The sequence below is a fragment of the Myotis nattereri genome, assembly GCF_964212035.1.
Source record: "Myotis nattereri genome assembly, chromosome: 14".
Lineage (NCBI taxonomy): Eukaryota > Metazoa > Chordata > Mammalia > Chiroptera > Vespertilionidae > Myotis > Myotis nattereri.
In genome coordinates, this window is record NC_138089.1 from 6993279 (window position 1) to 7020567 (window position 27289).

The 27289-nt window shown below is 41.8% G+C and overlaps 1 protein-coding gene across 7 annotated transcripts in view; it reads right to left on the reverse strand.

Annotated features, from left to right (window-relative positions):
- MITF (melanocyte inducing transcription factor) overlaps positions 1-27289 on the reverse strand; it is a gene marked incomplete at its 5' end in the record, with an annotated part of 240918 nt that overhangs the window by 71046 nt on the left and 142583 nt on the right. For 5 of the 7 annotated variants that reach the window (XM_081105621.1, XM_081105623.1, XM_081105625.1 and 2 more), the window contains one exon: positions 12419-12668. In XM_081105621.1, coding sequence (XP_080961747.1) covers positions 12419-12668 — 250 coding nt within the window. The remainder of the gene's footprint in view (positions 1-12418; positions 12669-27289) is intronic. The other 2 variants (XM_081105624.1, XM_081105622.1) reach the window with 1 other exon arrangement.

The following is a 27289-nucleotide window of genomic DNA, read 5'->3' on the forward strand; positions in this document are numbered from 1 at the left end:
GATTTAAAAATAAAAAAGAAACTTGGTTGACTTTATTTGCACTAATATTGCCCAATTTTTCTTATGCTTCTTACAGATTAACTCCCAGGTCCCTACAGCAGTGATTCTCCAATATGAGCATGCGCTAGGCTCAATCTGAAAGCGGCTAAACCCATATAACAAGCCTCACTCCAGAGCTTTAGCTCAAGAGACTTGGGAGGGACTCAGGAGTTTGCATTTCTGAACAGCTTCTGATGGTGCAGGGACTGAGGCCCCAGAGGACCCTGTGAGAACCATAACCCCAGAACACTTTCCAAGAAACTCCATTAAAGTCCTACATACCTTAGATTCACATCAAACTGAATGAGGGTTTTACATAAAAATTAACCAACCTTTTAGAATTTTCTGGTTTTTCTCTCATCTATGAGATAATTGGTGATCTTATGTTGTCAATAAAAATGGGCACAACAACCCATACTCGTAACACTGTAATATGAATTCTATCAAGATTATGCCAATTAATGAGCTAAAAAATTATTGTGGTATATGACTTTAATGTACATCTGGAAAGCCACTAGAAAATTGAAATCAACTTTACAAAGGCCCGCATCCTTATTCAGTTATATTTTAAGACAATAATAACATCATTAATAAACAGTGAGGAGAGTATGTAATTCTAAACTAAGAAAACCCTGGGTCTGACAACACAGTGACTCTCTCTCAGAAAGTCGTGAATGGTTGGTAGCCCCACTCTCTTAGTTGTCCTTCTTATTGTAACTGGGTGAGCATGCACCTTTATAGGCTCTTAGTTTTATATGAAAATCACATTAAATATCTCCAACAGTTTTCTGATTCCAACACAATAAACTCATTGTTTGCATTAGGAAATGACAAGGTACCTAAAATATATAAATTATAATTTAAGTATATTAACTCTAGTTTAACAAATGGTCAAAAACTAGTATCAAAACAAATGTTTGCAAAAAACACACACAAATGTTGGGTGCCTGGTAACTAGGAAAAGGAGGAAAGTTGGCTTCACTGAGTTACCAGCCGTGCTGCAAAGTCCTAAAAATATACTGCAGTTAACAGAAAAGAGAGGGCCCTACACCATAGATAAAAAGTATCTGAAACTCGCCAGAACACTGGTCTTCAATACCCTACTTGTTCATTTAACTACTGTGGAAAGTATAGTCAAAGAACGAGCGTGGACTGACTCATCCCTTTTCTTTCAGTGTCCTTTCTGCACCGAGAACAATGACGAATGCGTACATATTCCCGAGCCTGAGACATCGTTCACACGCTGGGCTGGTGCTCTGTCCGGCGATAGGCGCAGTCTGAAAAGGCACTGGAGTGAGCCCTGTGACTCCCGATGGAGGGCTGCCACCACAGGCCTCTGGGAGCTGCTGGCAAAGATGGGCGCGAACGCCACGTCCCCCGGTGACCCTTCCCTGAGTTCTCCTGCCCCAATGAGTTACGTCAGCTCACCTCGCCTCCAGACCATTGTGACAAGGAAAGCATGAGTAGATATTTTTTTGTTTTTTCTTGTTTGTTTGTTTTCTTTGGGGGGAGGAAGCCAGCAGGCAAACCACGGTGCTGGGTGGGTATGTGGGCAGCACATAAAGACAGCAGGTAGGCGACAAGAATCACTGCAGTCGGCGATTAAAATTAGCAATGATTCTATATTTCTTTATCAACAGCAGTAAAACAGAATCGGCCACTGAGCACTTTCCGTCCATCGCGCACTGTGCTGAGGGCTTTGCATTTGCACGAACACAAAGGCAACGGGTCACATGTGGCTCCTGGCGTGGAAATGTGTGGCCTGTGTGACCGAGGAAATAAGTGCTTTATTTTTACTTTCTTCAAACCTAAATTTAAAGACATACTCAATTACTGGAAATTTTTCAAATATGTTTGAAACAGCTTGGGTATATAAATCTACTTTTTTTAGTTGTTAATCTCATAAAGTCCAAGCACAGATGGAGTAATCCTGATAAAAATTTAGCTTGCAAATTAAGATGTGCTTGTAGGTATAAAACGTACACCCGATTCTGAACACTTAGTATGAAAGGCTCATATGAAGACTTATTATAAAAAAGAACTTTAAAATCTTGTTAATAATTTTTATATTGATAACATGTTGAAATGATAATATTTTGGATACACAGAGTTAAATAAAATATATTCTTATATTGATTTCGCCTGTTTCTTTTTACTGTTTTTAGTCTGACTACTATGAAATTTAAATCTCGTAGGGTTCATATTCTATTTCTTGTGTGAGCTCTGTTGGTAAACCCTCACCTCACCCTCACCAAGATGAGGACACTGAGGCCTGAGAAAAGGAAATATGCCAAGGCCATCCATGTCAGTAGTGGAGTCAGGCTAATCCTAGACTTTCTACAGGGATAGTGAGTAGGGTCACTCCTCAATGCATAATGAAGCACATCAGTTGTCATTAATAGGGATTTGACATCCAAATAATAATTTACTGTTTGGATACCAAGATTACAGGGCTGAAGTCATATGGTTCTGTGCTTCTCATAAATTCAATCTTTCAAGGTTAACCTGGCTGTCCTCAATCTCACCAAACACTTAGCAATGCAGGAGGACCAAAGGCCATTGCTACCTCCTGTCTTACCAGAGGAAGGATTCAAACTACATTCCATCAAACCACAAGGAGCCAACGCTCTCTGACAAGCACCTCACAGCCAAACCTCCAAGAGCCTAATTTGCTCCCCCTGTCTCTTCACCAAGAGACAAAAGAAAGCCCAGAATATGCTGAAAGGGGTAAAAGAAAACACAACAGAGTTAACAGAAGATAGATGGCCCTTCAGAATTTGTAAGAACAAATACAAGAGAGCACGCTCCCATCGCTGCACAATGTGGCTTTGTGTAAGAGCCAAGTCGCAGTCTTGAAACGTGTTGGTCATAAATCAGCAGGCATCACTTTAAATCAACCAGTTTTATGAAATAAGCCAAGAGTTGAAAGCGGCAGGCCTAATTACCAGCATTCCTTGGTGAATTACTTAGCGGGGTGTGCTAAGTCAGTGTGCCGCTGCCTCTTGATCCCCAATTTCAGCCTGTACTTATTTCCCAGGAGGTGAAAAGAGCATGTGGCTAATTAAGGCACCAATCTCCACAGCCAGAAGTGCTCAAGGTAAGATTTCTTTTGAAAAAAAAAAAGAAAAGGTTCTTTGCCTGGTACTCATTAATCTAATTTTTACTACTTCACTAGAAAAATAGAGTTAATCTTGTCACCTTTAGGCATCTGAACTACCTTGCAGTGTTCAGAAAAAATGTTATATATTTGTAATTTAGCCAATAGGAATTTCTTAAGCCTTTCCTAACCATCAGGAATGTCTCTGGTTTGTCACTTCTAATTAACTCTCAACAAAATTTCTAGTTCCTAAATTTTAATTATACAAAACTCAGGGCCAACAGAGGAGATTACACCAAAGCTATGCCGGTGGTAAGGTAGCAGAAATCTGATTTTTTTTCTCTTCATGTTGGGCCTCTTAACTACTTTAAAATTTTATTTACAAGCTAGTGATTCAAGTCCTTTCATTCCTTTTTAGTTTTCAGGACCTCACTGTCCTTCTGCAGAAAAGACTATTCGTTACATAAGGTGCATCAGTGAGTCCGGTAAACCCGCCCGACTGAAACGTGCTGCTCAGCGTGGGGGTGAAGAGAACACTGCGGAGACTCCCAGATAAAAGGCAGCAAAGACTCTCATTTGAATTACATTCAGAATGAAGGCATATGCCCTCCTATAAAAAATAGCAATAAAGGCTCAGACCACCATTGGCTCCACTCCTAAATCTCACCCCAGAGGCAACTGGTAGGAACAGTTTGGTGTAGGTTCATGTATACATTTTCTAGGACATTCTCTCTTTTCTAAAAGACAGACGAAAACACTTATTTTCCTAGGATCACTCTCTACTACAACAGCCTCTTATTTCATCTGCTTCATAAGCTCCGTTTTTATTCTTCTCATTTTCAAAGTTATAAATCAATACACAAAAACATCTAACTTTATAAACAAGGACCGAAAGACTATAGTACTGCCAAGAGCTAAATTTTCCTTAAAGTTCAGGCTCAAAGAAGTCAATAAAAAGAGACATATTCAGGGCAAGAGCCAAGATTCTAGTACCGACTGCAGCTATAACCTTAAGCAAAGCCACTGTTCTGATTTACATATTTTTAACACAGATCCCACCCACTTTTTTTTTTAATAGGGCAATGTTAAAATTAGATTTTGCTTACATATATCAATAATTGCTATTGTTTAAGAGCATGTCTATAGAACAGTGATTTTCAACCAGTGTACCACAAGAAATTTTAAAACCTGCAATACCTGACTGTTTAGTCAGGGGCATGGACCTCTTTTCCCTTAGATTGTCAAATAAAAAGAATGACAATAGCCAACATAAGAATAGCTGTCTGGTGGGAATGAATCAAAATCACACCTATTTTTTTTGTCAGATTGGCAAAAAACATATTTTTTTGGTGTGCCACAGAGTTTTAGTAATTAGTTTATGTGTACCACTACAGAAGGTAGTCAGTGGTCTTTAATTGTTGGGATTAAGTAGGTAACATTAATAAGACTTGGTGACCTTTTCATACAGTAATTTAAGATTTATTACAGCTGACATTATTCACTTTAAAGCAAATAGAAAAATAACCAGAACCAAAGTTTCAAGTGTTAAAACAGAGCAAAAGCGCTAATACTGCAGGGAGGCAGTGGAAGAAACGCTACAAATGCAACCACAATTTCAGCAGAAAATTCATATTGAAAGATGTGTGTGAGTCTATCAAATTGAGTATTTCAAAAATCCTTTAAAATCAAACAAATTTATTAAAATGTATAGAACTGCAAAGCATGAGTTGTGATAATCTGGGCCACCAGGACCTTCGGAACATAAGTGATCTTGAGTGACGATCTTTGGGTGTTGTTTCAGAAACTTTCACTTAGTGCTTTTTTTTTTTAATCCTCACCTAAGAATGTTTTTATTGATGAGAGAGAGAGAGAGAGAGAGAGAGAGAGAGAGAGAGAGAGAGAGAAAACCAAAAAAAACCAAAAAACAGGGATCAAACCTGCAACCTAGGTATGTGCCTTGACTGGGAACTAACTTGCCAACTTTCAATGTATGGGATGATGCTCCAACCAACTGAGCCACCAGCCAGGGCACTGGAGTGCTTTCTGCCCAATAATGATGACTATAACTAACCGTAAGTTACCATGGTGGTCAAGGCAAGGACACATCTAGATCTTTAGTCAGGCACATGGTGGAGACTAATGGAGACGCGCTCATCATTCAATGTGGATGGACCTTACTAATTCCAAATGCCTAAAGTCATGTACCTTTCTGTTAAGTCTTCAAGACCTTCTGTAGTCTCTCTCTGTGCTCCCACTTTGCTCTAAGATATTCTGTTACTGGTGATTCTTTGCAAATGTTTAGGGCACACCCTTGAACTCTGTAGAAGACAGAGAGGCATAAGTCACTAGGGTAGGATATGGAGCCTAACTGTGTGACCAGGAGCCAGGGACAATCTCTCTATGCCTATTTCCCCACCTGGGAGACAGGCTTTTCCTACCTATTCCACAGGGCTGCCGGAGGGATAAATGAGATGAGGGATATGACCAGTCAGCCTACCACCCAATTTATCCAGTAATTCACCTCGTGGCAGTCACCACCTTCCTTCCCCCGGCTGCCTTAGGTAGTACCACATTTATGCCAGTGATTCCTATTAGCCTTTTAAGGCATGGCCTGAAGCTCCATAATAAACATTTGCAATGCGCCCCAGGCTGCCATGTACTGGGTGACTGCCTCTCCCTTCTGGAGTTTCTCAGGCCACTCACTCTAGGACAGGTACTCCCACCAATGGTTAGGAGTCTGGCGTTAAATGGAGTGGGTTCCAATCCCACTGCCCCACTTACTTCAGTGACTTTGGGTGAGCTACTTATCCCTTTTCTCAGGTCCCATCTGAGACACGGGATGCTGGACATGCCAACAGTTCTCAGACACAGACCAACTAGAACATGGAGTTATGAGCCTTGATAAGTGTCCTCTAAACACAACACGAAGAGAGGAGCTCAGATGCTGATACTCTACCACAGTGATGGCGAACCTTTTGAGCTCGGCGTGTCAGCATTTTGAAAAACCCTAACTTAACTCTGGTGCCGTGTCACATAGAGAAATTTTTTGATCTTTGCAACCATAGTAAAATAAAGACTTATATTTTTGATATTTATTTTATATATTTAAATGCCATTTAACAAAGAAAAATCAACCAAAAAAATGAGTTCGCGTGTCAGATGTGTGTCATAGGTTCGCCATCACTGCTCTACCAGAATGTTTCTCAACGCTTCTTTCATAATCACCACCCCAAAGAGCCTTTTTAGACTTTTTTCCCTAATTGCCTCTCACACATCCCCATCCCCAGGAAATCTCAACAGGCACATATACCATGGGCCAAAAAATCATTCAAACAGCTAAGACTTTTTTGCCCCCCAAGAAGTAATTTTTGCCCGCACCCTCCTTCCCCCTGGGGGCAATATCCCTGCTGCTGCAGAGGCACGCTCTCCAGGCCTTGTCACAGGAGAAAGAAGTCACCATGCAGAGCCACTCCAAGCTCCAGCCCCTGATATTCTCCTTAGATGCTACACTGGCTCCCGTAGCTTGGGATCATCATCAGAAACATGCAAGTGAGGGAGAGAGCTCATCAGTGCGCTCCTCCGCCAGCAGAGAACGAGCTGAGCAGGTGACCCTCAGGGAAACCAGGGCGCCTTCAGTGACTGTGATGACGCAGCACAGTGACTGCGCGAGGGGCCTCCCAAAGCTCATGGAGCAGCATCCACAGCACAGTGGGCTGGCCACATACGCATGTCCTTGTGGTCACAGGGGGGCAACCATTTCCACTTAGTGCCACACTACCAAGTGAATGTGGGATTAGAACAGATGTCCCAGTGTTTTCAGAAAAGTGAATTAATGCATAGGCTTAGCTTTGTCAAGGTGGAATCGCTTGTAAGTTGCTCTGTTGGGTCTACCCTTTCAAGTGGACCAGACCTAAACATCGAAGTGAAGTGGGCTTTCTTCAGCCAGCGTCTCATTACCAGGGACTAGTGCAGGCAGAAAACGTATCAAAAGTAGTCAACAGGCATGGCCAAGGCTGTTGCACTACTTGGCCTGTGTCGCTTCATGTCACCAATGCAGGACAGCTCTAAGAGCGCCTTGTTGTGTCAGCTCTGAAATGACATGTCCTTACCCACAGGGTCACAGAGCAGGGGAGCAACTGGCCGCCAGCTGGGGCCCTTGCAAAAGGGGCACACCTGTGACACACAACAATCTAATTGCTTTCAGGCCAGAGTAAGAAGTACCCATTCTACCTAAGGAAGAATGGAGGCTGAAGCCATGTTCTCAAAAGTAGAGACAACCCAGAAAGAGAAATTCTATTTCTTTTGTTCTATTTGCAAATGTGAACAAAGAGAAAGGGTTTATGTGTACCTGACCAGAACCACTGACTGTGTCTCTTCAGACCTCTCCCCACCGCAGGGCAGGTGGGACAGCTCCTGGGGAAGGCTGTGCCCTCCCTGAACAGCAGCCCGGGCCCACGAGGGAGGGGCTGGGAGCCCCGGGAGTGGCCCCTGGGCATTTTTTTTTTCTGCGCTGAAAATCTGCACCTAGTTAATTGTCTGTAATTTTTTAAAAAAATCAATAAAAATGAGTTTTAAAACGAAAAAACACATCAAAGTGATACTACTAGGAGCCTCCTGCAGGGAAATGTGGTCTCTCTCTCTGTGAACCTGAAACAGTATCCCTTTGTCCCTATGAAGAAGGATGCCTTACACATACAGAGTTTGATCCAGAAGCAAAAGGACACTGAAGTTCACAAACAGTCCTGAAATCAGGCTCACAGAACGCTCCTGTGGCTCACACTGGTGACAGAAGTACGGGACAGCCATGGACGATGGTATTAGAACGCTCAGATGTCTTTTCATATGGGGACAGGGCCTCTAGCGACAGATTCCCCTAACTGAGGGGGCCGAGGCAGCTGATCTGAAACGCAAGTATTGGTGCCTGCTTCTTATGATGCCAGCAGTTCTGCACCTGGCTGTATAAACCAGGAACAAAACCTAAATGCCCAGTGAGCTGTGGGAGCATCCCTCCTGCTAGTCGGTGACCCACCACCCCTCTGTAACTCCACACACCCCTTCAAGGGTCTTTATTATCCCCAAGAAATAAGCAACACCTAGGACATTCTACACCAGGTAGATTTCTTAAGTTGTAGAGAAAGGCCAGCAATTCAGTCACCTGCCCTTGCCTTCATTAGCAACAGCTCGGGATGCTGGGTGTAGAACAGGAAGACAAGATAGGAGGACTTCCCTAGAATAAATATCCCAATGGGACGCCCACCACATAAATGCCGGAGCAAATGAGTACTGGCTGTGCCTGGAAACTGTGTCGGTGTGTTTAAGGGAGAGCAGCAGCGCCTCTCTAATCCGCAGCAAACTGCCCGGTCCCTTAGGCCGCCTGAGATGATCTGCAAACAAGGAACATTTTAAAAATAAATTCTTCCAAACTACTTAAAATATCCTAACATTACAAAAGTCTTTTTTGTTTTGTTTTAAATTCCTATAACCTTTCTCCTAAGCAGAGCAGAAAACGTCAATGCACGATCTATTCCAGAGAGAACATCTTCCTTTAAAGTTTTAAATTCTAAGGCAAACACAGGAAGGGAGAGGCATAGAAATCCTTGGCAATTCCCTACAAACCTCTAAACAGAGGAATGTTTTCAAAGTATAAACTAATTTTCTCAAGCTGTAAGCTGTCAGAGGCCTGCTGCTGCGGGCCGGAGAGGGGAGGTGAGCTCGGTGTGGGATCAGAGCGATCGGTACTCAGTGTTAGGCAGATGGCACAGTGAAAAGACGTGCTTGGTGCATGTGCGGACAACGGCACGGGGCTGGGCGCAATGCTGCTCCAGCTATGAGACCTGGCGTGTTCCAAGCTCTATGCCTGGGTGCTCTGCTTTCCTCTGAAGGAAGGTACATCAAACTTCAAACCTCAGGTCTGCCTGATTCCCATGTCAACAAAACCCACCTGTAGAAGAAACTGTTTCCATTAATGGTTTTAATGTTCCTTTTTGATAATTCTTAATTTAAAATACAAGGTGTGTTCACCACTGCAAAAAAAAAACATATTATGCACTACATTGGTTAATTTATGATGAAGAAGCATCCTTAATTACAATATCCAATTGAGCAAGTCTGTTCTTAAACCCAGAGGGTATCTCTAGTACTTAAATACATAGCAATGAGTCTAACATTCCATGTCACCCAACAAGAAAATCAATAATAGGAATAAAGGCACAAATTAATTTAATCAATAGGGAAACTCAAGGCTGATCCTGAAAACCTTCACAAATTTACAGACTAAATGATGAGCGCCGGAAGATAAGCAATGCAAATTTCCAGCCTCTAATATGAATTCCAAGGACTAGACCTAGTTTACCAGATGCTGTGAACAATTTTTAAACGCACTTTATAAAGCTTCATATATTTTAGGCATAACTGCCCCCCAAAAAGGGATTAACCTGGAAACACTCATTTAGCTTTTCAAATCAGTTACTCGGCCCCCTGACAGCCTATCTCATGCTGGCAAATTCAGCTTCTGTGTGTGATCTTCTATCAAGCTCTCGAAAACCAGAGGACCGGAGATCTCCCCAGGACTCTCCCTGCAGCACAGGCGCCTCTGCCTCCAGGGGAAGCAGGGGGTTCTGCCCGGGCAATTTAACTCTTTAAAAATCAAATGAAGAGTGTACTCAGGCTACACTCAGAAACACACATTCAATATAATCTGTATCATAATGCACTCAATTGGTAAACTTGATATTACTCATTCCTTGAATACATATATTCACTGAAAAATGGTCAAAGATTAAGCAAATTAACTGTTTTTGCTAGTAACCATTTACTTTGTAAAATTATGCTTATGATTTAAATGGGAAAAGAGAAAAGTACATTTATCTCACCTTTCTATAACAAATATTTCATATTTTATACATAACACGTTTAAAAATATGTAAACAATTTTTATTAATTACCACGTCTTTAAGTATCTGAAGCAATCACTAATATGATATTCTCCTTAAAAATGTTATTTGAATTTCTAAGAATGTCATATGAAATCATTTTATTTGGTCTTAAGGTTACTAAAATCTGTTTAAAAGCTATCAAACCATCCTCATTGCTATGCCAACAATTCCTGTTCTTCATGTATATGACACACTTTACTACTTTACATAAGTGAAGTGTAAAAATGCACGGCAGAGATCAACTATATTCAACATGAAATATAAATTCGCCAATTGCTCATTTTTAGTTAGATTAAGTCTCCTGGTTCTAACACTTCAGCTGTGCTTTAACTCTGGACATTTTCCTGTCACACCTTGTGGGGACTGCAGCTCAAGCCAGTATTACCAGTAAACTGTAACATATGAGGAAAACAAGTATGTTATTCAAACCACTTAGTAAAGATTTTAATTTTAATCATTTTTAAAATAACATATTTTAAGTAATAAGAACATTTAGGAATGATGTGCATTTTTAAGATGATATGGAAATGGTTCAACACATTTGCATTTGGATAACTTCCCCGCCATGGGTTGTAACATCATTAATAGGAATATTGATTTCAATTAATATACTTGAACGTAATATCAAATATTACCTTTGAATTAGACATAAACTACTACTAACACAACCCATGTTATCTCTTCTAAAATTTGACCTTCAGATATAAAAAGTTGACTAATACAATGAATAAAATAGACACATTTCTCCATATTTTTTACTAATTCATACAACTTTAAATAATCTAAAGTATAGACAAAACAATTATGATATCTGTAAACAGTTAGAAAACTTAAGTCTTAAATAAATCTTAAGTCTATAAAAACTTATTGACTGCCAATCTTCACCCAAACAGAACACAAAGATTTAATATACAACCTATTTCCAAGAGAAAACCTTGCCTTTAGTTTGGGGGGAGGGAGATGGGGAGTGATAAAATATTTATTAATTGAGGCAATATCCAGATTTTGATCACATTAGAGTAAACTTTTATGCTAAACTGTTTGGGTCTTTTTTGCTCTAACAGAATTTTAATAGTGTGCTGTTCCCCATTAAAGAGTTTTATTATTTCATCATTACATTTTTTAAAAGTCTTTGCAGTAAAAAACAATTTACTTTAAATTATTTTTAAAGCTTCTCTGTCCTACTTCCTGGGAAGGATCACATATTGCTTTGCAGTTATAACACATCATCCCACTACTTCAGTGGTTCTCAACCTTCTGGCCTTTAAATACAGTTCCTCATGTTGTGACCCAACCATAAAATCATTTTCGTTGCTACTTCATAACTGTAATGTTGCTACTGTTATGAATCGTCATGTAAATTATCTGATATGCAGGATGGTCTTAGGCGACCCCTGTGAAAGGGTTGTTCGACCACCAAAGGGGTCGCGACCCACAGGTTGAGAACCGCTGCTCTGCTTGCTTTAACAGTAAACTCTAACTAGTGGGAGATGGTATTGTGCGCACACAGAGGAAGGCAGAGACCAGCAATGAGTCACCGATGTGTGAAGTTCACATTGTTTAATGAACAGCAAACTCGAGACTCTTCAGAATGAATCAATTAGGTGAATGGGTTAAAACTTTTTTAAGTAAGGGAACTTTTCTTGCATCAGTCACATTTAAGAGTTGGAGTGTTTATCTTTAAACTAGAAGTCTCTCCCAATGCGATGTGGAGGACATGTGTGTGAGATGGAAGTCTACACTCAGATGTTACAATTTTACTCGTAATTAGGAAGCTGCATGGCCCTGATGGAATGAGACTAACAGGCTCCACAGCTTCCACTCCAGCACGGAATCAAAGACCCACACGAACAACTCCCTGCAGTCCAGGGTCATGCCCTCTGGCAGTGAAAGCGAGGAAGCTCGTCCTGGTTATACCTGAAGAGACCTTCTCAAAGAGTCAGGCTCTATAGCCAAGATGACTCACTACATAAAGAAGAAACTTAAAGAAGGGCCATGGAATGTATTAGGGGAAAATTCATACAACTTATTAGAAGAGGCTCCTTTTACATTTTAAACTTTCCCAAAGGAAGATGGAAAGATATGGCTACAGCAGACACCCATTCCTACTTGTGATTTCTCACGGAACATCACGCTTCCTCAGTAAACAAGGTCCGCACCAAGGGGACAAGAGCATGCAGTTGTCTTACAATCCAAAGCCATGGAGGGATAGGTGGGGCTGGCGATGACTGACATGATTCAGACAGGTCGCTAGGACCAAATACACATTCAGACAAATAAAATACCTAGAAAATGAAAAATGCTGGTTTGGCAGAGGGCTCGTCCAGCCAACAAGAGCGACACATACCTTAAGGACTTCCATGGGCACCTGGGCGGCAGAGGGAAGGGTGGTGGGCACGCTGACGTTGATGGCTGGCGTCGGACTCGCAGGCACTCGCTGCTGCATGAACTGGGCCGCCTGCAGCCTCTGCTGCTGCTCCCTGCGCTCCTGCTCCTGCATCTGCTCACGCATGAGCTGCTGGCGTAGCAAGATGCGTGATGTCATGCTGGAGGAGCTTAGCGGAGGCTTGGAGGCCCCAGGATGCTCCTCGGAACTGCTGTGAGAAAACCAAAAAAAAAAAAGCACTTTTAGTTCCCTAATGAGACCTTTAATTTGCAATTGGGGTATCCTAACTTGTATGATACCCCATGAAATGAACCTGTGCAATTGTAATCAAGCTGCAGAGTAGTCTCCACATAACTGAGAATCGTGCGGTGACAGAAAGGAAGTCATTAGCAGTTGAATTAAAATAAGTCATCTTGATTACATTGAGGCATTTTATCATGTGGCTGAGAAGCGATGCACACAATGGCACCCATTTCCTACATGTAAAAGTGAATTGCTTGATTTGCTTTTTTATAACAGAATCTAACCAAATAACTACTACGTGTTGTCCCAATTCCTTGAAGATGTCTGAAATGTTTACTAACATGGAGTACTTTAAAGGAAAGGTGCATTTCGCCAATGGGGTCATTTTTCGAAGATACAGGAAGTAAAAATCATTAATGAAAGAAGTACTTGAAGGAAAATATTCACACTGAACTTGGCCTCAGCCCTTGGGAAAGGGGCAGAAGCTGGCTGGACACCCAGCTCCTCTGCCTGGTTCTCTCTGTGCATGCCTTCTGATGCACGCTGGCGTGCCCTTTCCTAACCGCTCTGCGAGTTCCCCAGGAAGCTGACTTCTCCTGGCAGGGGACTGACTCTTCCCAAAATTATTTCTAATGCTTAGACACTAATCATCAGTGACAAAGAAATGACTTCCTAACTGTCCTAAATATGGTTTTCAATCACTTATCTTGCCAGTTCTATGACATTAGCAGTTATTAACACGTCCAGCCAGTTCTATGACATTAGCAGTTATTAACACGTCCAGAACAGAGGGATGACAATAGGTGTTGCCCGATTATCCATTTATGAACATGGGAGGTGTTTTTGAAATTTTCATTGCATCATTATATTTCAAAGCCCTAGCTCAGAAGGGTTTTGTGAAAATTAGATAAAATAATAAAATAATTCACATAAATCTCCTAGTTCCGTGGTCGGCAAACTACGGCTCACGAGCCACATGCGGCTCTTTGGCCCCTTGAGTGTGGCTCTTCCTAAGCCTTAGGAGTACCCTAATTAAGTTAATAACAATGTATCTACCTATATAGTTTAAGTTTAAAAAATTTGGCTCTCAAAAGAAATTTCAATCATTGTACTGTTGATATTGTACTGGCTCTGTTGACTAATGAGTTTGCCGACCACTGCCCTAGTACAATGAGCACCATACCATTTATTATTGCCTCAATAAATAGTCACTGTTGCTGTAATTACTTAGAAAATTTAACTGTTCTTTATTTCCATTTTTTATTAATCATACTTTATTAATTGTATCTTTTTTAAATTATGTCTTATTGCTTAAAGTATTACAAAGAGTATTACATATGTCTCCTCCGCCCCCCTTGACATTCCCCCAGCCTCCCCTACCCCCCAGTGTCTTATGTCCATTGGTTATGCTTATATGCATTCATACAAGTCCTTTGGTTGATCTCTTATTGTCCATAAAAACATATATGATCTTAAAATACAGTAGGAACAGAGGGATATGTTTATAGCAGTCTTACAACATGGGATTATTTTTCATACTTAAAGGACTATCCCTTTGTCCACTTTTACTAAAAAAACTAACAACAGGAATGAGGTTTAGATTTAAGCTGCCTGAAGGGCTAAAACTGAAACAGAGGGATTTTCCTCACACACAAAACTGCAGTCAGAAGCCCTCAGTGATGCCAAAGGGAAGTGTATTGCGTTGGGATGGAGTCTGAGAGGCTCTTGGCCTCTCGCAATGTGCTTTTCTAAAAGCTATGTTCAGGACAAACACTGCAAAACCTTAGCATCTGGCAATGGAGAAAGGTGACATTCGAGAAAAGATTCACTCCTGTGTCACTCTTCAAGGGATGCAGCTCTTTTTAACATAAACCCCAGTATTGTCTTTACCTTCTAACAAAACAACAAAATAAAGCCTTTAAATCATCGACCATCCTCATGAATTCTTTCAGACTCTGCAAGTGAGGATGAAGAAATGTCTATGCTTGTCCTGCCCACACTCCCAGAAACGCCATCACAGAGGGCAGGCAGTTTACCTATTTACCCGTTTCCCTACTGTGGCAGGTTCATATAATGTAACACTATGCAGCCATTACAATGGTAGAGAAATATATGTATTGTTCTGAATAAAAACTATACAGTATAATCTACTTATTTTTATTTGTTCTTTTAAGAGATATTTTATTTGTTACATATTTTATTTTATTGAAAAGGACTTAAAATTTATTTTTTAATCAGTTTACATTCAATATTATTTTGTATTCGTTTCAGGTGTACAGAATAGGAGTTAGACAACCATATACTTTACCATTTGCAATAGCACATATGGACCAAATAAGTCATTCAGAGAAACACAAATACCATGTGATTTCACTTATATGTGGAATCTAAAGAACAAAATAAATGAACAAACAAAACAGAAACAGACTCATACACACAGAGGACAAATAGTTGCCAGAGGGGAGGTGCTTGGGGGACTGGGTGAAAAAGAAGGGATTGCCCTGGCCAGTGAGGCTCAGTCAGTCCCTATCCATCCCATTCACTGACGGGTTGTGGGTTCGATTCCAGGTTAGGGCACATACCCAGGTTGAGGGTTCGATCCCTGGTTGATTCCCAGGCAGGTCATGTACAAGAGGCAACTGATCGATGTTTCTCACATTGATGTTTCTCTCTCGCACCCTCTTCCTTTCTCTCTTTCTCTAAAAATCAATTAAAATTTTTTTAAAACATATCCTCCAGTGAAGATTAAAAAAAAGTTGAAGGGATTAAGAAGTACAAATTGGTAGTTATAAAATAGTCACAAAATAGGAGATGTAAAGTACAGCATAGAGAATACAGTCAATAATATTGCAATAACCATGTATGTATGGTGTCAGGTGAATAGTGGAAGTATTGGGGGGACAAAATATAATAAACTTAGAAAAGCCAGATGCAAAATAGTATTCAAGATATGATCCAATTTTTTAAATGTTCACTAATTAAGAAGTATAATGATACATCACTCTGGACCATTGCTGGTAAGTATCATTACAGTCTTTTAGGAGCACAACTTAAAGGTCTTATCAAAAGCTGCAAAACTGTTCATACAATCTGATTCAAAATTTCATTCGTGGACAACATTCCTAATAACTCAAAATGTAGAAAACCTGACATTACAAAGCTATTTTCAAGTTGCTAAATGTTCTGTGCACCTAAATTTGTTGAGAATGGTTAAGTAAATTAGGAGGGAATTGCTGGCCAAAGGGCACAAAGTTTTTGTTACAAGATGCTTAAGGTCTGAGGACCTGAGGTACATACAGTGTAGAGGATGTAGGGAATGATTCTTCTCATTACAAAAAAAAAAAAAGGTAACTATGTGAGGTGACAGATGTGTTATGTAGCTTGATTTTAACCATTTAACCAATACATACATGAAGATATATACCCAAATATATGCCATTTGTGTCAATTATACCTGAACAAAGTTGGGGGGAAAATAAAACCATTTAAGAGATTTAAGCATAAAATAGGTTTTAAAAAAGTAGATCAGAATACATGAATGATACATGAGTTTGATAATATAGCATTTTTCAAAATACAGACTACAAAGTGGAAAATGCTTGTAATAAGAGTACATTAAAGAGTAGGATACAAAAATGTATTTACATTCTAATTTAAAATAAGAACAGTCTGTGCATGCTCACAATACGCATGACTACAGGGAATACCTAGAGATGTTCATAGTTGCCACGTTGCCAGAGTCGGAGTGGAATTACAGATAAATTTCTTTTTCAGTCTTTCCCCTGCTAAGCTAAATAAAGCCATAATGATTTTTCCGAATGGCAAACTATATGCTGCTAATTTCAGAAAATGAAAAAATGACCTGAGTGATCAAAGTCACCATTTGGCTAGAAAAGGGGACTGGATCCGAGGGGAGCGCAGGGACTGCCTCCAGCGCAGGGGTGCTCGGAGTCTTCAGAATCCAGAGCAACCCAACCCTCTTTTTTTCATTGTTTCCTCCAGACACACATAGAGTGGACAATGTTGATACCCTGCTTATGAGTAAACCATGTACTCATCCACATAATAAAAGTAGCCATTACTCAAAATAATCTATTCACCTGGTAGAAGATCAGCAAAACTAAACTGTACTAGTACTTCCCTAAATGAAGAAAAAAAGGGCAGGGTGGGACACTATTTAAAATAAATAAATAAACAGTCTTAGCATTCAGAGCCTGTCAGGTTAGGACATTTCCAGAGATGCTGATCCTTGTGATAGGAACATGAGCAACTCTTTGTGCAGCAGCAAATGCAGCTGTGGAATAATTGCACTAATTAGCTGCCCACTGGCTGTGATTTGGCGGGGGGGTGGGGGTGGGCGGGGGGGGGGGGTAGGATGAGGTCGGGGGAATCCTGTCAATTAACAGTAAAGCATTCTGGAGACTCCTTAAGTTACAATTACAAGTTACCAACCACATTAAGGCTTTGGACTTTAAAGTTGATAACAATGTCATTTAAAGTATTTACTGAACCTCTCACAGCCAGTTGGCCTGGAGGTCAGATCCCCCTAGTATTCACTACAACAATCAAGGTTTAACTACAACAAGACTGCACACAAAGACCATTAGGGGGTGCACCAAGAAAGCATAAAAAATGCTGAGACAAAGAAACAGGACAAAACTGTCAATGGAGGATATTGAGTTCAGAACCACACTTTTAAGGTCTCTCAAGAACTGTCTAGAAGCCGCCGATAAAGTTATTGAGATCTACAAGAAATCCAATGAGACCCTCGATGTTATGATAAAGAACCAACTAGAAATTAAGCATACACGGACTGAAATAACGAATATTATACAGACTCCCAACAGCAGAACAGAGGAGCGCAAGAATCAAGTCAAAGATTTGAAATGCGAAGAAGCAAAAAACACCCAACCAGAAAAGCAAAATGAAAAAAGAATCCGAAAATACGAAGATAGTGTAAGGAGCCTCTGGGACAGCTTCAAGCGTACCAACATCAGAATTATAGGGGTGCCAGAAGATGAGAGAGAGCAAGATATTGAAAGCCTATTTGAAGAAATAATGATAGAAAACTTCCCCTACCTGGTGAAAGAAATAGACTTACAAGTCCAGGAAGCGCAGAGAACCCCAAACAAAAGGAATCCAAAGAGGACCACACCAAGACACATCATAATTAAAATGCCAAGAGCAAAAGACAAAGAGAGAATCTTAAAAGCAGCAAGAGAAAGAAACTCAGTTACCTACAAGGGAATACCCATATGACTGTCAGCTGATTTCTCAACAGAAACTTTGCAGGCCAGAAGGGAGTGGCAAGAAATATTCAAAGTGATGAATGCCAAGAACCTACAACCAAGATTATTTTATCCAGCAAAGCTATCATTCAGAACTGAAGGTCAGATAAAGAGCTTCACAGATAAGGAAAAGCTAAAGGAGTTCATCACCACCAAACCAGTATTATATGAAATGCTGAAAGGTATCCTTTAAGAAGAGGAAGAAGAAGAAAAAGGTAAAGATACTAATTATGAACAACAAATATGCATCTATCAACAAGTGAATCTAAGAATCAAGTGAATAAATAATCTGATGAACAGAATGAACTGGTGATTATAATAGAATCAGGGACATAGAAAGGGAATGGACTCACTATTCTTGGGGGGGGAAGGGGTGTGGGAGATGTGGGAAGAGACTGGACAAAAATTGTGCACCTATGGATGAGGACAGTGGGGGGCGGGGGGGTAAGGGCAGAGGGTGGGGTGGGAACTGGGTGGAGGGGAGCTATGGGGGGAAAAAAAAGAGGAACAAATGTAATAATCTGAACAATAAAGATTTAATTAAAAAAAATAAAAATAAAGTATTTACTGAACTATCCAATCAGAAAATAAACCATATTGAGGCAGTAGATCCATGTAAATAAAAGGAAACCCCACCAAGAAAACCTAGCAGAGCTCACTAGTTGACATTATTAACAAATCTTCCAAAAATAAAGTGCAAAGGAAGATTGCAGTTACTTCATTGCACACCTCCCTGTGGGATATTTCTATGTCATTAAGATAACTCCAGGTTCTCAGCTTCACTTTCAACCTTTTAAATAACCCTTTCTCTTCGAAATAATTGAATCTGTAATGATCACCTTATAGACAAAAATGAAGATATCCACACTTTTAAATGTTAGCAGGACAAATAAGCATAAATGTTTTAAACTCATAATTGAGGTGAGAACATTACAAGTGACCACAAAGCATATTTTTTTTTCATTTTAAAAAAATGTTTATTGAATTTATTGGGGTGACATTGGTTAATAAAATAATATAGGTTTCAGTACAATTCTATAATACAACCTTGCAGAAGTGACTTTTCCAATTATTAGCTTCTTTTAAAAAAATCTTAGTTTTTAAACTGCCTATTGTAAAATAAGACCCTGATACTGAAGTCTCTGCTCTAAGTAAGCAAGGAGAGCTGTCCAAATGCATTTAATTCTAGAAGCTAACTGAACTCATCCAGGGCCAGAGAAGCTCAACCTGCCTTAGATAATCCTAATTCCATGAGTCTGATTCCTTTTAATTAGATTATGTAAAGGTCATATATTCAATAAATACAGGGTGTCCCCAAAAAATGTACACACACTATAACAGCTGACAACTCAACTTTCAAAATGAAATGTCTTTTAGCAAACACTGCCTTTATAATTATTCAAAGTGTGTGTATACATTTTGGAAAGACACCCTTCAGTTAGGGAGTACTTCCTCTCTGTCAGGTGCGGGGCTACCTGGTCTCTGATCTCAGAGTTTAAAGCCATGGACATACAGTTTTGATGAGATGCCTTAAAATGAAGTCAATTGTCTAGATTATCTGACTGTTACCTAGTTCCATGTGGGAAGGCACACACTCGCCATAAGAAATCACCGTTTGGAAGCCCAGAGGCCAAAGCCTGTGCTGGCTCACACAGGACGCACTGAAGCCACTCACACCTCCCTGAGATGTGGGCATCACGGCACAGTGAGCTGTGACTGACATCAATGGGGCTGGCATTCCAGTTCAGTCCCTGCTGAGCAGTGATTTTTAAGGAGCCCTTCCACCTCTCCGAGCCTCTCTAGAATGTTCTTCCCAAAGGTACGGTGTTGATTAAATGAGCTTGTTAACTAAGTTAAAGTGCTTGACCCAGCAGTTGGAATATGGAAACAGGTAGCCACAGATATGTGAGGACTTGTGCTCCAAATTATTTGGTATATTCTAAATTCAAATAGTTAATTCCACTGCCTTCATTGACCACTTAAATATATCAGAAATTCCATGCAATCCATTAACCCAGCATCTAAGCACTATCTGCCTGCCTACTCCTCACCAGTGACAGTGCTGCCAAACCCTTTACGAGGCCTATGGCTCAGGCTCTGGCCTCCACACCAGGGTCTCGTGGTAGGAGACTGGAGGTCAGTTGGAACTTGTTCTCTAGGCTGAAGGAGCTGATAAACTTTCCCCTGCGTTTCCTCTTTTCATTTCCTCACACAGAATCAAGCTCTGCCATTTACTAACTTGTAAGTGTGGCCAAGTTAGTCCATCTCTGAGCTTCGATTTCTCTTATTTATAAGGAGTATTTATATTTAATACATCTGCCTGTCAGCACTGTGATAAAGATTAAAATTTGTAATAGAGGTAAAAAGCTAAGCATATGATGCTCATTTTGGCAGCACATCACTAAAGTTGGAACAATGCACAGAAGATGAGCATGGCCCCTGCAAGGATGGCATGCGAATTCGTCCAGCAGCCCACATTTTTTTAGTTGTACACTTGAAACCGGAATGGTCTTGTAAACCAATGAAACCCCAATAAATTCAATTTTAAAAAAGCTAAGCACATGACTAAAACAAAGTCCAATAAATGGGAACACAGTTCAAAAATCAGTAAAAAAAAAAAAAAAAAAAGAGAGAGAGAAAGAAAGAAAGAAAGAAAGAAAGAAAGAAAGAAAGAAAGAAAGAAAGAGTAGAAAACTGAACATTCTACTTCATTCCTGATGCAAGTCTGGACCATAGCAGATCCGTCTTTTAGGGTTTAGGAACTTGACAAAGTGTTCAAAGGTGAAGAGAGAAGATAATTTATCCTGCAATTATCCCGAGTCATAAAGTAAAAGTCCTAGTATCTTTCTCCAGGAAAAATTAATATTCATTATAATCATTCAGCTGATAGAGCTCCAAGCCTAACACTTGCCTGCACTAGGGCACAGTGGGAGTCTACACAGGAAAGTACAACGTGATGTTCACATCCACAGCGGAGACACAGAAAGGCACAATAACATCAGCTTCGCAAAGTACAAGTGAGAAAACTATGTCAAGGAGGGGCTAAGCCACTGGGTTTCCAAACGCACAAGGCTGGCTGTCAAAAAATCAGCGAAGTACCTATCTAAAATCAAAATGCCCAGTCTCCACCCTTAGAAATTGAGTTCAGTTTAGGTAAGTCCCAGGAATCAATATGTCTACAAAAATTCTACAGTTGCCCTGGCCAATATGGCTCAGTTGGTTGGGCGTGTTCTATGCACAGAATGTTGCTCGTTCAATTCCCGGTCAGGGCACATGCCCAGGTTTTGGGTTCAATTCCTGGCAAGAGGTGTACATGAGGCAGTTAATTGATATTCCCTCTCACATCAATGTTTCTTTCTCTCCCACTCCCTCTCTCTCTAAAAATCAATAAAAAAATCTTCAAAAAATATTCTGCAGTTGATTCTGATGTCTAGCCATGTTTGGAAACTAATAGTCAAGCACCCAGGTTCACCCAGCCCTTTAGTTGCAGCTGGCATGTGAACCCACATCTCTGGTTCTTAGAACAGATTACTTCCGTCCTTCTCTGAGTAAATTCGCATTCCGTGCCCACCTCCAGAAGCCTGACGGGAGCTCTGAAGAGTCCTTCCAATACAGAATCAATGTGTGGAATGAGATGGAATAGGAGAACTGCTCAGCCTGCCAAGGGACCCTAAACCCAGGCAGACAAAAACATCAGTCCAGAAAATGCCTGTGGACCTTTATGGTTACAACAGAACTACATTATCACAACTAAAAGGAACACAGGCTGTATCTACGGAAACTGCCCTGACCAGATTGTTCTGTCAACTAGAAGAAATTCTCAGGAGTCTTTTGAAAGTGCCTTCGAGTGCAAAACTCACTGAAGTGTGCACGGGAAAATGGATATGTCTTTCTAGATGACACTCGAACACTCTGGAATGATTGCACATCTTTCCAGTCCTTCCAGAGCAATCACTTTGCAAATTTAAGGATGACTTTTTCACCAAGTACCATGTAGGCAAGTACCAATAAGAAAAATATTTGAATCGAAATAAGAAAGTAAGAAACTATCATTTGTACTTAAAATAGCCAAGAGTCTAACCATGGAAATGTGAAAGTACCAGATTTCACAGTTCAGCTTCAAAAATTGAGATCTTCTGGACTTTTGCCACCTTGGGTTTTACTGGTCAAAACTCAAACCAAAAAATGAAGACCTGCCAAAATTCCAGCATTTCGCAGTAATATTACCAGCCCAAAGTACCAATACTACCAGTTTCTGGTGCAGAAAAAATAAAAAGGGCTTGCAGGGTGTAGCTAGTCTTTCTCCTCTCCTTTCCTTCGACAAATATTTGAATCTTTTCCAAAGGCCAGGTTCTCTGACTCGAGGGACATCACGGTGTCCACAGTGGATGGGACTCCTGCCTCCGGAGCTGTGTGCCTTTCACTGACAGGAGGAGGAAAACATACTAAAAAGTAAGAATCAGCAATAATATATACGTTAAAACCTGAAATCTCCTTTGTTCAACAAGTAGACCCCATTAGTTGATAAAAATTGGAGGCTCTCATATATTTAAGATCAATATTCCTTAACTTAGACCTTTAGCAGGTACCATTAAGAGTAATCTCAATAATTGATTAGCTCAAAATCAGGAGAACCATAATAATGTTCCTAATACATCAATATTCTTCTAAAAGAGGGTACAAAAAAATGCCTGGTGCATGAAATTTGTGCACTGGGGGGTTGGGCAGGTCCCTCAGCCTGGCCTGTGCCCTTTTGCAGTCCAGGACCCCTCGCAGTCTAGGACTCGTCGGGAGATGTCTGCCTGCTGGCTTAGTCCCGATCTCCCCAGGGATCAGGCCTAAGCCAGCAGTCAGACAACCCTCTCACAGTTTGGGACTCTCGCAGTCCGAGACCTCTCCCTCCCTACCACCTGCCTGCAGCAAAGGCAGGAGAGGCTCCCGCCACTGCCACTGCACTTGCCAGCCATGAGCTCGGCTTCTGGCTGAGCGGTGCTCCCCCTCTGGGAGCACACTGACCACCAGGGGGCAGCTCCTGCATTGAGCGACCCATCTTTCTGGTCGTTCCACCATAAAGGTCACTTAGGCTTTTATTATATAGATATATGTGCATATATACATATGTGTATATGTATATATTCCATCATTTTTATTATGTAGTTTTGTACATCTTGCTTACTATAATATTAGTCCAGTGGCACATGTACACAATCTACACCAGGGGTGGGCAAACTTTTTGACTTGAGGGCCACAATGGGTTCTTAAACTGGACCGGAGGGCCGGAACAAAAGCATGGATGGAGTGTTTGTGTGAACTAATATAAATTCAAAGTAAACATCATTACATAAAAGGGTACGGTCTTTTTTTCAATAGTTTTATTCATTTCAAACGGGCCATAGTTTGCCCACGGCTGATCTACACTAATAAAAGACAAAGATGCTAATTGACTGTGCCTTTGCTATGGCCCAAGCCACGCCCACCAGTCAATCAGAGAGACTATATGCAAACCAAGATGGCGGCCGGCAGCCATGTAGCTGGAGCAAGCAGTAGGTTTGGTTGCCCGGGCAATGGAGGAAGCCAAGCTTCCCACCTGTCCTGAGCCAGCTATGGCCTCCGCTCATGCAACAAAGTTTCAATTATAGAAGACAAATAAATCCCAGATACCTGCTTCCAGCCAGCCTCCACTGGGAGCTTGGGTGGCTGGGGGCTTAGCTAGCCTGAAAACAACACTCAGCCCCTCACCCAGACTGACCAGGCACCACAGCAGGACCCCTCCCCCCCCCCCCACGAAGGGGCTGTGGCCAGCCTGCAAACGGCCCTCAGCCCCTCACCCAGGATGGCCAGGCACCCCAGTGGGGACTCCCACCCTTAAGGGGCTGTGGCCAGCCTGCAAACAGCCATCAACCCCTCACCCAGGCTGGCCAGGAACCCCAAGGGGATCCCCACCCTGAAGGAGCTGTGGCCAGCCTGCAAAAAGCCATCAGCAACTCACCCAGGCTGGCCACACCCTCATGGGATGAGGGTCCCTGCTAGGGGGCTTGGCCAGTCTGCAAACAGCCATCAGCCCCTCACCCAGGCTGGCCAGGCACCCCAGCAGGGACCCCCACCCTGAAGGGGCTGTGGCCAGCCTGCAAACAGCCAACAGCCACTCACACAGGCTGGCACACCCTCATGGGGTGAGGGTACCTACTGTGGGGCTTGGCCAGCCTGAAAACTGCCATCAGGCACTCACCTAAACTGGCCAGGCACCCCAGCAGAATCGTCCTAACCTGAAGGGGTATGGCCAGCCTGAAAATAGCCCTCAGCCAGGCTGGCCAGGTAACCCAGTGGGGACCCCCATCCTGAAGGGGGTATGACCAGCCTGAAAATGGCCATCAGCCCCTCACCCAGGCTGGCCAGGCACTGCAGCAGGACCCCCACCCTGATCTGGGACATCCTTCAGGGCAAACTAGCCAGCCCCCCACCCGTGTACCAGGCCTCTATCTACACTAATAAAAGACAAAGATGCTAACTGACCATACCTTTGCTACACCCCAAGCCATGCCCACCAGACAATCAGTGTGACTATATGCAAATTAACCCAACCAAGATGGCGGCTGGCAGCCACGGAGCTGGAGCAAGCAGGAGGCTTGGTTGCCTGGGTGATGGAGGAAGCCAAGCTTCCCGCCTGTCCTGAACTGGCTGTGACCTCCGCTCATGCAACCAAGTTTCAATTATAGAAGACAAACAAATCCCAGATACCTGCTTCCAGCCAGCCTCCACTGGGAGCTTGGGTGGCTGGGGGCTGTGGCCAACCTGCAAACAGCCCTCAGCCCCTCACCCAGGCTGGCCAGGCACCCCAGGTGTACACCCACCCTGAAGGGGCTGTGGCCAGCCTGCAAACAGCCATCAGCCCCTCACCCAGGCTGGCCAGACACTCCTATATAATAAAAGGGTAATATGCAAATGGACCCTCACTGCAGAACCACTGGGAATGACTGGTCACTATGACACACACTGACCACCAGGAGGCAGGTGCTCAATGCAGGAGCTGCCCCCTGGTGGTCAGTGTGCTCTCACAAGGGGAGCTCTGCTCAGCCAACAAGCCAGTCTGACGGCTGCCAGTACAGCGGTGGTGGTGGAAGCCTCTCCTGCCTCCTCAGCAGCGCTAAGGATGTCCGACTCCCCGCTGGCAAGTAGACATCCCCTGAGGACTCCCAGGCTGCCAGCAGGATGTCTGACTGCCAGCTTAGGCCCAATCCCCCAGGGAACGGGCCTAAGCCAGCAGGTGGTCATCCCCCAAGGGGTCCCAGACTGCAAGAGGGCACAGGCTGGGCTAAAGGACCTCCCCTGAGTGCACAAATTTTTGTGCACTGGGCCTCTAGTTTATAAAATAAAAATATATATATATTAAGAGAGTTTGATTGAAAAAAACTCTTTAACTAGGAGTGATGAGCAAAAATGTTTAACAGATCTCAGTAACATATGAACAATGTTCTTCCAGGCAACTTTTATCATCAGAATTTTAAAATTTGGTTATTTTCACCACTCCCAAAGAGTTTCTCACTTCTATACACTCCAACTAAGGAGACGGTCCATCTCAAAATTTTCAACCAAGGATATGAGGATGCCATTTCCTCACTTTATGACTATACTGTTTTCCATTCCCAAAGATGGCACTATGGTGTTGCATACTCTTAGCACTCTACTCCCTTCAAGAAACTGTGTCCGAGAGTCAGAGCATCACATGGTTCTAAAGCAGATGGGGTTGGTGTAGCCCACACTCAAGCTTTCTGTCTTCACACCAAGCCTCCTTCTACTAGACCACACTCTGCTCCCATTCACACCCAGCTGCCATGTCTTAAAAGGTTCTGAAAAATGCATCCCCTATGAGTGTGTGTAATTGGCACGGTGTGGCATGATATCCCACCTAGAGTATTTTAGAAGGGAGAACTTTTTATCCCAAACTTGGACAATCTAATGACAGAACTCAGTTATCAGTGTGAAAATAATTGCAAGGATCTTTTCAAAGACAGAAAGCCCTTCTATCCTTACTCAAACAACTGCCTCAGGCACACGGTATGCTCTGTGGACTTGTCTGGACCACATCCTAATAGGTCAGAGAAGACTGGGAAGCTTTACCCTACCATCACTTAATAGTTATTGCATGCTGACCAAGTTTGCATACTGTGTAGAAATTGAGGCAGAAGTACAAATTGTGGTCTCAGGAGTAGTCCAGGTGAAGGAGGCAGCCTGACACATAGGAGTGATGGCCTATGGTTGTCACATGTCATTGATGCCTGCTCAGGATCCTGTCCCACTTCTTTGGCAAAATACCTTGATTTCACTTTGAAGAACCAGCCTGCTCACTTTCAGTTCATAAGGATATGGTGGTGCTAGTAACTCCAGGTATAGAAACACACCCAGGCTGGCCAATCACATTGAAGTTCGTGCTACAAGATCATCCAATGAGTCAGCTCTATGCCCTTGACTAGAACTACTGGGATAAAATAACTCTCTTTAAAGTTGGGAAAGTGGTAGAATGTAAATCCGAAATTTCCTGGACCTATCTGGAAAAAGAAAAAAGTCAAACCAGAAGAAAGAGGGAACAGAGAACTGAAAACAAAGAAGAATAAAGAAGGAGCTGGTGTTTGGATGACAGTGAGCACCTGAATCAAACCATCCCTGAAGACTTGAAAAGGCTGAATGCTGGATATTGATTTACAAGGGCCAATATCCATTTCTGATTAGGCCATTTGATGTGCTCTGGTGTACCACAAATAGTTTTTGTCACATTTTAGAAAATACCAGCAACTAGCAGGATACGAAATTAACACCCAGAAATCTATGGCATTTTTATACACCAATAACAAATTCACAGAAAGAGAAACTAAAAGAAAAATCCCATTAACCATTGCAACAAAAAAGTTAAGATACCTAGGAATAAACTTAACTAAGGAGGTAAAAAAACTGTTTGGAAAACTACGGGACGTTGAAAAAAGAGATAGAGGAAGATATAAACAAGTGGAAGAATATATCATGTTCATGGATTGGTAGAATCAACATCATTAAAATGTCCATACTACCCAAAGCAATCTATAGATTCAATGCACTACCCATTAAAATACCAACGGCCTACTTCACAGATCTAGAACAAACTCTCCAAAAATTTATATGGAATTAAAAAAGACCCAGAATAGCCGCGGCAATCCTGAGAAAGAAGAACAAAATTGGAGGATCACAATACCAGATATCAAGCTATATTACAAAGCCACTGTTCTCAAAACTGCCTCATACTGGCACAAGAACAGACATATAGACCAGT